A 14,742-nucleotide genomic window follows, 5' to 3' on the forward strand; every position below is an offset into this window, starting at 1 on the left:
CACATGCCTTTTGTCTCTCTTCCCTCTCAAAACACCACTGAAGAGAACAAACACATAAACAAATCCACAGCCAGGCTGAAGAGCCTCAGGAGTACCATAAGCAAAGCAGAATAAGGGGAAAATTATGAAAAAGATAAAGTAGATGGGAATAAAATAATGGATAATACAACAAAGGAGAAACCTTCCTGGAAAGGAGGGTACCCAGAGGAGGGAAACCCAAAATTCTGTGTACAAATTTCCTTCAGAGCATTGGCTGCACAAGACAAGACTCCAAAGGCTCCAATGGAAAGTAACGGCCACAGTTGAAGAGTGAAGCAGAGGTTCCAGCGGCTAGCCAAGGCTAGGAGATAAGAGTGTGGAATTGATTTCTCCAAGTCAGACTTTCTACTGAAACCTCAGGAGGGCCAAACCATAGGAGTGAAAAGCACCTCCCAGGACTAAAGTTTGCACCTAAGATCACAGGCAAAGCCAAATGAGACTCACCCAAGCACACCCCAGATCCAGCCTTGGAAGGACTGAGGTGACCCAGCAGCACACTAGTCACTAACTGCACGCAAGAACGAAACACAACACTCTCTAGAGGACGAGAGCAATCCAGAATCTCCCCAATGTATGATTCACCATGTCAAATATACAATAAAATATTACTATACGTGCAAGGAAGCAGGAAAATGTGACCCATAATCAACAGAAAAAAACCACCCCGATGTTGGAACTAGCAGAAAAGAACTTTCTATTATAAATATGTTAAGAGATTACAAGGAAAGATGAAGAGAATGGATGAACAGGTGGAAAACATAACAGAGAAACTGAAACTCTAAAAAAAAAAAAAACCAAATGGAAATTCTAGAGCTGAAAAAATGAACATCTGAAATAAAACATTTATTGCATGGGCTTACCATCAGAATAGACAAAGTAGAATAAAGAATAAGTGAATTTTAAGACAAGTCAATAGAAATTATCTTAAACTGATCCACAGGGAGGAAAAGGATTTAAAAAAAACAGAACAGAGAATCCAGGACTTGTGGAACACCATCAAGCTTCCAACACATGTGTAATTGAAGAACCAAAAGGAGAAGAAAGAGAGGATGGGGCAGAATAAATATTTAAAAAAATAATGTTTTAAGAATATTTAATTGATGAAAGGCATCAAACCATACCTCCAAAACTCTCCATGAACCCAAGCAGAAAAAATACAAATGAGACAAACCTAGATACATCATAGTCAAACTGCTGAAACCAAAGATAGAGAAAGTCTTAAAAGCAGCCAAAGGGAAAAACGCATGACATTCAGGGAAGCAACAATACCAGCGGCAGCTGACTTCTCATCGGAAATAATGGGATCCACAATACAATTCAAAGATATCTCTCAAGTGCTGAAAGAAAACTGTCAACCTCAAATTCTATATCGAACAAAAATATCTTTCAAAAATAAAGACAGGGGCCAGCTCGGTGGTGCCGCGGTTAAGGACCCACGTTCCGCTTCTCAGCGGCCCAGGGTTTGCCGGTTTGGATCCCGGGTGCAGACACGGCATCGCTTGGCAAGCCATGCTGTGGTAGGCGTCCCACAGATAAAGTAGAGGAAGATCGGCATGGATGTTAGCTCAGGGCCAGTCTTCCTCAGCAAAAAGAGGAGGATTGGCAGAAGTTAGCTCAGGGCTAATCTTCCTCAAAAAAATTAAATTAAATTAAAAAATAAAGACAAAATAAGGACAATTCCAATAAAACAAAAGCCAAGACAATTCATTTCTATCAAACCTGTACTATTAAGAAAAGCTAAAGGAAGTTCTTCAGGCAGAAGGGATAGAATCCTAAAAGGAAAGAGCATTGGAAACAGCAAATGTGTGGGTAAATATTTTTTAAAAATTTAATTTCTGTAAAATTGTATTGCCTGCTTAAGACAAAAATAATTTAAATGTTCTATGGACCTTACATGTAGAAGTGAAATCTATGACAATGTACCAATGGCATGAGGGAAGAAGTGAAATTATGCTGTCACAAGATTTTTACATTGTTTGCGAAATGGTATAATATTGACTTAATGGTGATAAGTAAAAAATGCATATTGTAATCTCCAGAGAAACTACTAAAAAAAATTTTTTTTAAAGATTTTATTTTTCCTTTTTTCTCCCCAAAGCCCCCCGGTACATAGTTGTGTATTTTTAGTTGTGGGTCCTTGTAGTTGTGGCATGTGGGATGCCACCTCAGCGTGGCCTGATGAGTGGTGCCATGTCCGCACCCAGGATCCGAACTGGTGAAACCCTGGGCCACCAAAGTGGAGCATGAGAACCCAACCACTCCGCCATGGGGCCGGCCCCCTAAAGAAATTTTTTAAGAGGTGTAGCAAAAAATATAATAAAGAAGATAAAACGTAAAACTAACAAGTATTTGATTAATCTAAAAGAAGACAGAAAAAGAGGGACAAAGAACAGATGAGACAAATAGAAAACAAATAACATGGCGGCAGATTTAACCCAACCATATCAATAATTGCATTAACTATAAATGGTTTAATCACTCCAATTAAATAGCAGAGATTGGCCAGTTGGCTAAAATTAAAAGGCACAACTAAATGCTGTTTACAAGAGACATACATTAAACATAAAAATACAGATAGGTTGAAAATAAAAGGATTGAAAAACATATTCTGTTCAGACTTTAGTTTCAAGAAAGATAATGTAGCTATCTATTAATATTAGATAAAGCAGACTTCAAGATAAGGAACATTAACACAAAGATGGAAACTTCATAAAGATAAAAGGTTTGCCAGAAGGAGATAAAACTTAGGAACACTAACTAGAAATGGAGACAGAAATTTTCACTTCTGAATCACTAATGGAAAAAAAGGATGGTAGCAAAGAAAACTTGAGCTATTCAGCTAAAAGCAAAAAAGTAAAAAGAGAGGAAAAAATACATCAAAATGCAGTACCACAAAAAGAAAACAGAGAATAAGGTGGCAGCAAATGATAAATATTAGTTGTCTCAAAAAAAAAAGTGAATGCCTTAATTACCCTAGTTTGACAGAGCTAGCATATGTTCACATTAAAAAGGACCAATTAAAACGAGTGAATTTAAAAGAACGAGACCATAGAGGATTTAAATAGCACAGCTAACTTGCTTTATTATATTTAGAGCTTTGTACCCACCAAACAACAACTATTCATTATGTTCAAGCTATATAAATTTACAAAAAACTAACTATGTATGTGGCCATACAGAAAAATCATAACAAACTATAAAACATGGAAATCACACAAGCCACAGTCTCTGTTCTCAATGTAATGAAACTATTTTAGCACGATCATTATCCACATTATCCCCATATTTAAGACTAGGCAACTGAAGTGCAGAGATAAAGCAACCTGCCCCGTTCACATCACTGGTAAAGAGCACATTTGTGCTTCGAACCCAGGCCTCCTGGCTCTGGAGCCTGCAGGCTTAACCAGTGAGCTATATAGACCCCATTCGCAGGGAGAAGGGGCCATTTCCCCCCAGATAGCTAAATATACTACAAAACCTTTACATTAAGCCACAACAGGCAAACAGATCATCAGAAGAGAATCCACTTGCAACCCCACGGACTTATGGAAATTTGTATCTAATAAAGGCATCACCGAGAAAATAATGTCTATTTCATAATTGACAAACCATATGCAAGAAAAAAGTTAAATTCTCTACCAAACTCCATAAATTAAAAAATAAATTTCTAATATGCTAAAGAATTGAAATTTAAAAATGAAAGCATAAAACGGTAGGCAATACAGAAGAATATTTCTGTTTTAGATGAGAAAGGACTTTCTAAATAGGACAAAAACTACGAAACCATAAAGAAAAAGATTGATAGATTTAACTACATAAAAACTAAAGCATGCACAATAATAGAAATTGCAAAGAAACCTGAAAGTCAACCACAGACATGAAAGAAATATTTGCAACATATGAAAGAAAAGATTAATATCTATAAAGCATAAAGCACTCCTACACGTCGATAAGACAAATTTAAAGATCCAATAAAAGCAAGGATAAAGGGAAATGACAGTTATTTCACTAAAAAAAAACCCCACAAACTACCAATACACAAGTGAAGAGATATAAATGTTACATTCCCTCCCATGATATAAATATAAAACATTAATAACATCCATTATTGGCAGTGACATCAAAAAACAGACACCTTCACATACTGTTGGTAGAATGTATGTGTAGCCCTTTGGGTAAACAGTTGGACAGTGTCCATCAGAATTTAAAATACATGTGGCCTTTAACCAAGAAATTTCATTTGCAAAAGTTTATCACAGCAATACTTGAACAAGTGCACTGCAATGCATGCAGACTTGCAATATTGCTTGTTATAGCAATAAATGAAAACACCCTAAAATCCATGAGTAGGTTACTACAACGGAACACCGCAGGACCAGCAAAAAGAATCAAGTAGATCTATAGAGACAGAAAACACTGCCAAGATAAGTAAAAAATTTTAAACTGTAGATAAAATGTGTTCTTAGTTATATATGTGAGTGTGTTTAAGAGTTCAACTTCAAAAAAGTGAAAGCAATGGAATTGGCAGAGAAAAGGGAAGGAGTTTAGGAAGACATACTTTTTGTATTATTTTATTTTTTACAATTATTTCATAATCTTCAAACAATTTTTAAGTGAGGGGAAACACATTCATTCCCATCACATTCACTTTTGTGTAATTCTTTCTAATATTTGCCCACATCAGACATATTTCAAACAGTTGTAATTCTGAGATATATTGTTGTATAGTGCTTTTTTCCTTAACTATTACATCACAAAATTCACCATGTTTCTTCATGATTTTCAAAAGGATTATTTTAGCGGCTATATAGTAGTCTCTTTGTGTCCATAATTCATCAAACCATTGTTCAAATGGCCATTTGAGTTTTTATTTTGATTTGACAAATATGTTTGCTTTGTATGGAAAACTGCAATGAACATTTTTATACATGAGGATTTTGGCATTTCTTACATTAGCGCTTCAACAGATTTTTTTCAAAAGATCCTAAGCCAAAGGGCAGGAATAATTTTGCAGCTTTTTTGAGCTGCAATATTGCTCTTCGAAAGGGTTGTGTCCATTTACAACTCCACCTGCAGCATCTCATCATGTCTGTTTCACCAAAACCCTGCACATCCTGGGTGTTAATCCTTACTTCCTGACTTTTCTTTAAATGTTAGTTGATATAAAACATAGAAAGGTTGATTTTTAACACATTCCCACTTCAGATATTTCTAAAGCAATCACAAAAGAATCATCCAGAGTTCTAACTAAGGATATTTCTTTAGCTTCCCTTTTTCCCCCCATAATGGGAAACGTCTATATTGATTTTTCTGATTAGATATGAAAGTAATAAATGTTTACTGTAAGATAACTTAGACAATAAACAGTATAAAGAAAAAGGCAAATATTATATAATCCCATCAGCCTGAAATAACCATTAAGATGTCACTGTGTATCTTTATGGCTATTTTTCTTACAGACACAGACACAAACTGATTTTATTACCTTACCACATGAAAGTAGCATTATCTCACTTTTGTAACCTGCTTTTCATCTCTCAACGACAGTTTATGGATATCTTCCCAAGTCAACAGTTATCTATATAACTAATTTCAATGGCTGCACATTCCTTCACTACAGCACATAAAAAGCTTGTGCAAATCTACACTTAATATTATTTCGTCGTTTTCAGATGCATATATTGCATCTCTATGGAAATCACACATTTAAAGGTGTTTTGAAGTTACTTGTATTTATTAGTTCCCTGTTCCTATCCACTGCCCATTTTTCTTTTGAAGAGCTCTTCTCTTTTCTTATTGATTGGTAAGAGCTCTTTGTATATGAGGAGCATTAACTCTTAACTCTGTAAACGAGGACGCCAATATCACCTCCTGGTGGGTTACAAAGATTAAATCGTTGAACATGTGACAGCTGCCTGGTACAAAGCTGTCACGGACTGAGTGTTAAAGCTTGTCTCCTTTCCTTCCTCCACCTCCCTTCTTACCTATACCCAAGGTGGAGGCATAGGTCAATTAAAAGATACCTACCCATATATACACATTGGCCATTTCTTTTTCCCAGAGGCTTCTTGGACAACTATTTAGAATGCCTTCCCCCAACTTTCTAAATCCTAGTTCAAGACTCAGCTCTCCTGTGGTACTCAGAACTGCACTCGCATTGTTATTACATTGTGAAATCATGAATCTTCTGATTGATCCAGATCTCCACCTCCCCACCAGAGGGAAGGGAGAGGAAGGAAGGAAAGGGCAGTACTTTGATGCCCACTATGTGCCAGCTTTGAACTAGGCACCTGTCACACATTACAGCCCTTCATCTTTACAGCCCCCCCGGAGGTGACATTGTAGTTTCGATCTTACAGAGGAGGAAGCCAGGGCACATCTTTACACTCAGCAGTCAGTGCCTACAAGTGGACCACGGTGCCACACGACCCGCCCTCCTGCAGCGTGGAGACCCAGCTCTGGGCTTCCTCGAGTCATTCGCCAGGCCCACCGCCGCTTTACACAAAGTAGCTGTTCAACAGATCTGGATTAAAGCAGCATACAGACTAGACCTCTCTTTCAGAATTATAGCTGGACCAAGAGAAGCCAAATCCTTCTTTAAAAACCTCAGATGAATAACCCAGCATTTCCACTCCTAGGTTTATACTCAACAGAAATTCAAAATATGTTCACTAGAAAACAATAGCAGTATCATGCTTAATAGGCAAAAGCAGTAAATAATCCAAACATCGATAAAGAGTAAAATGAGTAATTAAAGAGGTACAATCACACAACGAAATGCTCTACAACAGTGACAATTAACAAACTACAACTGTGCCCAACACAGATGAATCTCAAAAAAACACCGAACAAAAAGTCACACACACAACAGCACACTGTATGATTCCACTGACACACACAGGAGTGCACGCTGCACGATTCCATCTACACGGAGTTCAAAAATGGTGTTAGAAGTCAGGGTGGGGGAGACCCTCAGGGGTGGTGGAGGGGGACTGGCAGGGAGAGGGTATTCTGGGCAGTTGTACAGTTATGAATCGTAGACTTTGTGTATGTTATGTTTAGTTTAAACTAAATTCCCGTTTTTGTAGGTCAAAATAGTCAAATAGCAATTTCATTTGATTCAAAAGAATCCTTCAATAAAAACAGATTTTTAAAACCCGCTGGTAGAGCAGAAAGAAACGTCTGGCATTGATTGGCAGACTGCTACCTTTCTGAAAACCAACCTAAATGCTCCAGCAGATTCTGACCCCGTTTCTTCTTCCCTTGTCTTCAGTGGAGACAGAATAACAGCTAGTCCCTCACATCTGCGGGACAATTTTTCACAGTCACACACTGAAAGACTGTGATGAAGCCGCCCCACAGTCTCAGCTTCCTGTTCGCCCGTCCCGGGCATCTCCAAGCCCCTCCTTAACACCTTTGAGCCTTTAGCTGAATGAGGAGGACACACTGGCGGGCATGGTCCGGTATGAATTCACCTCCTCACTGTGAACCAGCGTCTCTAATTCATCCACAGAACACCAATGTTATAATTTTTACCGAAGCAATATTACTAAGATGATTTTCATATTTAAAAACACTATCACAGAAAAATAGAGGCTGGGAGCTTTTATGAGCCTTGTGTGGGTCATAAAAGGCATAATCTTTATAAGTAATTGAGATAACTTTAGCCACAACTTATAAAACTAACCATCTCCTTTTGTAGGGTTATAAGCATTTATCTTCCTGTGGAAAAACATCATCAATGTTCAGAATTCTGGGTGCAGTCAACTCATTTTACAGCAGCAAATAATATTTCAAACAGAAGGATGCTCCATTTATCAGATGACAAGGCAGAAGCCTTTCCAGGGAGGGGAGAAGCACTGGGCACACTTGGTCCAGCATGAACCAATCGGGGCAGAAAGGGTGTCTGATGACAAGAACTCCCTGTACCAGGCTTCCAACGGAACGCTGTATGATGAACAAACTCAGAAGAAAATGATGCGAACACAGCATTTTCCATCTACATTATCTAACGGAGTTAAGCTGATAACACTTTTGATTCGATGTCCTAGAATCACTGTTGTAAACGGCCAGCAGTTGAAGTCACCACTGAGACACTGCAGGGCTGCGATCAGCCCCTCCATCAGACAGCGAGCCATCCACGCTGCTCTGTGCAGGTACGGCTCAGGGAACGAACTCACGGCAAGGTACATACCTCACTTTGGGGGCTAAAAGGAATCATTTGCAATATATTTAAAGGAGTTTATTCTTTTATAGAAATCTTGTAGTAAATCATAAAGTATCATTAGCTACTGTGGCTTTTCTCTTTAGTGTACATTGTGGACTCATCTCAATAAAAAGATAATAACATGACCATTTGCTGAGCACCCACAATGAGCTGAATACTCTACTCACCAGCCTTACATTCATGGATACTGTTAACATTCCCATCGAACAGATAGGGAAAGAAGGACTTAAGCTGGATAAATGCTTTCCCAAAAAGCTCACACAGCTGAAAAGTAGCAAAGCCAGGATTCAGTGCCCAGCAACCTGATGCCAAAGACTATGGTCACGACGACTTCGCTACACCGACATTCTTAGACACTACGTATGTGAAGAGGGAGTCACGGGTGCAGAGAAGACACCTAATTTTTGTTATATGTACCACAGGCACCTAAAGCACCTTATCTAATAAAACCCAATGAAGTTAAGTATGTCCCACATGGAGAAACTCAGGTTCAGAGATTTCAGGCAACTTGCTAGTTAATCACAGAGTCAAAACCCAAACACAGACCTGTCAAGCTCCAAAGCCCATCGTCTTCCATTACACGGTAGTACATTATACACTGCTGGGCAAGTATCTGATCACTGTGATTTTTTGTTCCAAATCTCCTGGGATCCCCAGTTAGTGCCTCCAAGGGAGCGGGCAGGCTTCCCAGCAGGGCACTGAGAGCTTCCACATTCCTGTCCCATGTTCATTTCCTGCCACTCTTACCACCCCCTCCCAAAACCCACACTCTCTGCTGAAGTCACACCTGGTGACCTGATTCCCACCCAAAATGTGCCTCCGGGCCTCCAGGATTTTGCTCTAGGACACTCCATCTGCAGGAATGTCCTCGGGCCAGGCCCTCTATACCTGCCATTGGATGCTCAAGACTCAGGTGAGCTGTCAGCTCTGGGCAGGCTTCCCTGGCACCTGTCTCCTCCTTCTCATCCCTCCCAGGACTAATTAACCCCTCCTTCTCAGTAAAATGGAGCACTATGCTCCAACTACTGTCCCCCACCTGGAGTCCTAGACTGGAATCCTAGGGGCAATAATGAAAGATGTTAGTTACTGTCACTATTCCAAACATCGACCTGACAGCCAGCGCCCTCAAGCAAGTCACCTGAACCAGCTAAAGCAGCAAGGCTCCCTGAGTCTGTTTGGAATTGCACCAACTGAAGTTCACTAATGAAGGGAAAGAACTCCTACAAGCGCAGGCACCTAGAAGGTGCCGCAAACAAGCATCTGTCAACTGGATGAATGATGAAAGAGAAACGTTTGGAGGCAAAACTTTCAAAACCAGTGATGGCATGGGGTAAGACAGCAAATAATGGTGCACTGTGTGCTTGCTCTGCCAGACTGTGAGCTCCGTGGAGGCCCCCAGTTTTCCTTCTCCAACCATCCCCAGCACCTGGCACAGGCCGCCTGCATAGGAAGCTCAACCAAGGATGCTGGACTGATCTACAGTGAGGCAAATCTGTTACCTGAGCAGCCCGGCATGCTGAGCAGACCCACAGCCCCTGGAGGGACATCCCAGGCATGGAGCCTCCAGGAGCCACAGGCAGGGAGAGAGAGAGAAGGAGGGAGGGAGGGACGGATGGATGGAGGGAGGAGCTGAGGACCCCAGCCTCACAAGTGAAATAGGCAGATCACCTTCCCCGAGCCAGCATTTCAGATCCTCATCATATTTCCAGGGTCATTTCCGCAATGCTGTAAATAAAGGGTTTTCCAATTTAACAGATATTGTGGAGGGCAATGGCCAACAGCTGAGAGAGAAAGGAGCATGCCACTCGTTCTTTAATACTATCACTTATGCTCCTACCAGCAATTTACTCACCACATCTTGCCCTCTGGGCTCCAAAGACCTAAGAAAGACCCCTCAAAGTCTGGAGCATGCCCTAATCGCATCTCTTAGGGAACGTGAGCCACAACTGCCACCTCCACTGTTGAGGTGTCATCCTAAGAGTCTGACTTGAGAACTAGAGTGACATCTCTTCCCACACATTACTCCAGGCCGTGCTTTTGCTTCTGGGGAGGTCAAATAAGGGGATCGCTTCTAGGATGTGGTCACTTTCATTCTAGTCTGGAAACCTGGCAGGACACATTCCATCTCAGTGGCCGGTGGCTTTGGGACAGGGGGTGGATTGCCTGTTTGAATCCAGGTGACACCTCCTGCTAGCTGAGCACCTTCAGGCAAGTTACTTGACCTTTTCACACCTTGGTTTCTTTATTTGTGAAGAGAATGAAGAGTGCCGCCTCAAGTGAGACAAGGACTAAAGGAGAAATCCCACAGAATACCTTTGGCATACAGTAAGCCCTCGGCTGACCAACGCTGGCTGCTATTTTTTTCTAAAGGAGTACAGCAAGGTGAACGAGAGTCCAGATGACAGTCAGAGCATCGAGATTTAGATCTGAGATCTGCCCTCATTAGCCTGGTGACTTGGGCATTTCCTTAATCTGTCCATGCTTCAGTTTCTTCATCCATGAGCAGAAATATCAATATCCCCCCTCCATCGGGTGCGTATAAGGGTTAAATGGTATATGTGACCGTCTTCATTAGTGCCTGGCACATAGCAAGTAAGCTCTCAATACCTGGTAGCTATCGTATTGGGATAATAGTGAAAGTGGAAGTAACGTAGTAGTAATATACCAGCCATCTGTGGGGCTGTGACAGGCCACCTTCTTTCCATGCGCTTGCTCAACAAGGTCCAGCGCTGGCTTGGCATTTGCAGAAAGGCCCACAGACTCTCTGCCGGAGCCTTGGGTGGCAGCAGGATGGAGGAAGCACACTGGCGCTCCTCTCCCTGCTCTGCCTACGGTCCAGAAGGAAGAGCAAAGGGGCCTCTGGGCCCACAGGCTTCACAGCGCTAAATGCAGCCTCACAGCTACACACGGTACTTTGATTCTTCCTAAACACTGGGTTCCTCTAACCAATTTATTTCCTGTCAGGTTAAACTTTATGTGCCAGCCCTGATTTGCATTACTCATTACTAGCTTTCCTCCCAGTGATTTGAGCTTCTTAGGTAGAATTGTCCAAAAGGTATAGAGCACCTCTTGGGTGACCTATGGGGGTTGCTGGGAAAGCATCCTCTCGGAATCCTGAATCAGAAAACCTCAGCACCAAATCTGGTCTACAAATAGAGAACTGGTTCCTTAAGACAGCAAAGGAAAGCTTACATCCCTACTACCTATGGGTCCAAAATGCATTTCGTTAGCCCTAACTTTGAACCTAAGGGAGCATATGGGCATCGGGTGGTGGGATTCCTGCCTTCATGCAGAGCAAATGTGGTCAGAGAACAGGTGCATCCACAGCTGATGCTCACCCAGAGGCACAAGTTTGCAAAGAAGTAAAGTAACTCCCCCCAAAAAGACTATTCTCTTATCCTGAGAAATAGGGTAGAAATACCAAGCAGAACCTCATGATGAATTATGTCAGTTATGTTGGACCCAGCAGCAAAGAAACTGGATTCAGCTTGTCCAGAGGGACTTTCTACACCTACCCAGGGGATGCCCTGCTGCTGAAACCACCAGTTTCATGAGCAGAGGTGGGTACAAGCCACTGAATCTTGCCATCACATCAGTGCTGGCAAAAATTTCCCGGAAAAGTCAGCCTCTGTCATCTCGCCAGAAGCTTATCTGAGAAAACAAACGGTCATCTGTATCTCCGCGCTCCCAGCGGTCCTTGGAGAAGTCGTTATCTGCCTCTGGGCATCCAAAATTCCCACGCAGGGAGTCTCGCACTGATACCAAGGCTGGTCTTTGCCGGTAAAAGAGCCACAAGTTGGACATACTGTTAATATTCCCAATTTGATATGAAAGCAGGAAATCATCCAAAAATGCCATCAATGCCCAAGCATTTCTCTTTGGGTGACAGCAGATCCCCAATTAAGTAATTAACACAAAGGGGAAGTTTGGAGAAAAGAATATAAACTGCCCGTCTGGTTTTTATACAACATCCTTAGAGGAAGCAAGAAGCACAGAGAACGGTAATTGTCAGATTTTCAAATCCACTGCACAGACCATTATATATTTGTAAACATCTTGTAAATGTTTGCAGGGATAGTTGAAGCGAAATCGGAAAACAGTATAAATATTTACATACTTTTGGACCCTTTTTTTATCTGACAATTCCCAGCAGCAATCAAACCAGGCAGCCTAAGAGCCTCCCCCACTCTATTTCAGCATTACTCACACAAACGCTCACCCCACAAACGTCAAATTCTACGACACACTGAACACTATTTTATCATTTCTATCACATAATAATTAATGGGGCTTGGCCTATCTGCCAACTGAAAACAGACCCCATCTGATCACACGGCAATCACTAGTTTTAACCTATATTCTAAACGCAGAGAAATAGCGTGAGCAGCGGGGAAAGTGTTTTCTGTTTTCCCAAATGCATCAAGACCCAACTCAAGTTGTTCTCGTTCCTTCTTCCCACTGAATAACACTAGTGTTTAGTCAAAGCTGGGAGAGGGGGCTTGCCTGCATCTGGGGGAGATGACGGCCCTTTCTGATGGCGTGAATAAATACTCTGGATGAATTTAATCCCTAGTAAAGAAAACATGCAAGAAAGGGCATTTCTTTCCATGTGTGCATCCTGGCTGCACGGAACAGAAGTCATCTCACAGCCTCCCACCTGCCATCAATGACTCCGGATTTGGGGCAGAAATCCAGAGAGGGGCCTCCTCTTTGGAACGGCTCAGTGGGCTTTTCAAAAAGACAAAAAAAACCCGACGAATCCAGCAAGTTCATGCAACTTTAATATTTTACATGTGTCTGAAAACAGCCATGGGCAGAGGGGGAGAGAAAACCTGACCGGCTAACGGAGGGAAAAGTGGAGGTGTGGGCGCCTAGGTGACAGATCACAGGGGGCTGTGGAGTGGGTCTAAGCTGGTGTTCTGGGCTTGGATCTGAATGACAGAGACGCCACAGCTCCCTGCTGCTTGGGGCCGTGGGAGGCAGGTGGGCAGCGGGTCCCCGGGGCGCCATGGGGCTCAGACATCTTTGAAAGAAGCTGCGCCAGGGCCCCCTCCTCTTTCCAAGATCGCTATTTCCAGGTACCAGCCGCTCAGAGCCCGGGGCATTTCGGTGCTGCCCCCATAGAGTCTCCGCCTGCACCCTAAGCGGACATGGATTCCGCGTAGAGCTCCAGGGCGTATGGAGCCCACATCCCAGGCTGCGCCCCCCACCCCACCCCGACTTCCAGAGCCTCCGCAGCAACAGTTTTCCAGCTGGAGAAGTACCGCAAATGCCTCCTGGGAAAACGCTCACCAGGACCCCCGGCGCCAAAGCCAGAGACACGGCAGGAGACCGAGCCTGGCCCTGGCCTAGGCAGGGGTGGGCAATGGGAGATGGGACCAGAGGCAAAGATTGCAAACAGCGGGCTCGAAGATCACACAAAGAGAAACTTCCCCAGGGTGCGCGTCCGCGTCCAGGGAGCAGCCTTGAATCCCCGGGCAGGTAGTGCGGAGCGGACGAAAGCCGCAGGCGAGGGGACCCGAGCGACTGCCGGACCCGCTCCCCGGCACGATGGGGGTGGCGGGAGCAGGTCTCAGCCCGGCGCGCGCAGGTCCCGTCGTGCCCAGGGTCCCGGAAGGGGATCGAGGGGGGTCTCTCTTGGTCCCGCAGGACACATCCCGGGCACTGGGCAGGTAGGAGACCTCGAATCCAGGCCCCAGCGGGACGCGGTGGCGCAAACAAAGTTGGGGCGCAGAGACGATCGGTCCGTGGGTCCCCGCGTCCATGCGTCCCCGCGCGCGGCGCGCCACTACTTACACGAAGACCCCGAAGAGCAGGGCTCGGACCCCGATCTCGATGGCCAGCTCCCGCATGGTGCGGCCGGAGCAGCTCCAGCGGCGGCGGCGCCTGGTGCTCTCCGCGGCTCCCGCAGCTCCGCTGGCGCCGGCTCGCCAGACCCGGGGCGGCGAGGGAGGCGCGCTCCTGCCGCGGGCGGGGGCGGGAGGCGGGCGCCGGGCTGGGGCGGGCTGGCGGCGGGGAGGGCTCAGCCCAAACCTCCCGCCTCCGGCCCCGGGGCTCCCGGACGCCGCGCCGGCCGCTCCCCACGCTCCCGGCCCCGCGTCCCGGCGCCCAGCCGGGGGCGCGTCGGGACTCCCGGCTCCCTCGCGCCGGCGCCGCCCCCGCGCCCTGGACCCGCGCCGGGCGCCCGCGGCGCGGGGAGGGGAAGCCCGGGGAAGCCCCGCCGCCGCCGCGCCTCCCTGCGCGCTCCCCGCTCCCCGCCCCCCGCCAGTGGGCGGCCCCCGGGCTCGGCGCCGGGGCAGCGCGCTCGCTGGGGCTCTGCCCGCGGCCCCTCCGCGTCTCCTCGCTCGGCCTCCGGTCTCTCGCTTGCTGCCACACGCACGTGGGCTTGTAGTGGAGGAGCGCTTCGGGGATTCTCTTAGACTCCAGGCCGCCCTCACACCCTCTGTTCTTGCCGAGCAGCGTCCCCCCCTCCCGTT

At 44.9% G+C, this 14,742-nt stretch overlaps 1 protein-coding gene across 7 annotated transcripts in view; it reads right to left on the reverse strand.

Moving 5' to 3' along the window:
* PLPP4 (phospholipid phosphatase 4) overlaps positions 1 to 14,481 on the reverse strand; it is a 125,562-nt gene extending 111,081 nt beyond the window's left edge. For 2 of the 7 annotated variants that reach the window (XR_011436294.1, XM_070259718.1), the window contains exon 1: positions 14,063 to 14,262. Coding sequence is in view for 6 of the 7 variants with exons in the window: in XM_070259718.1 (XP_070115819.1) it covers positions 14,063 to 14,118 (56 nt within the window). In the remaining variant the exon portion in view is untranslated. Of the gene's footprint in view, positions 1 to 14,062 lie in introns of all 7 variants that reach the window. The other 5 variants (XM_023638254.2, XM_070259706.1, XM_023638263.2 and 2 more) reach the window with 5 other exon arrangements.
* Between the last annotated feature and the right edge of the window lie 261 nt (positions 14,482 to 14,742).

Source organism: Equus caballus, chromosome 1 (assembly GCF_041296265.1).
Source record: "Equus caballus isolate H_3958 breed thoroughbred chromosome 1, TB-T2T, whole genome shotgun sequence".
In the NCBI taxonomy this organism is placed as follows: Eukaryota; Metazoa; Chordata; class Mammalia; order Perissodactyla; family Equidae; genus Equus; species Equus caballus.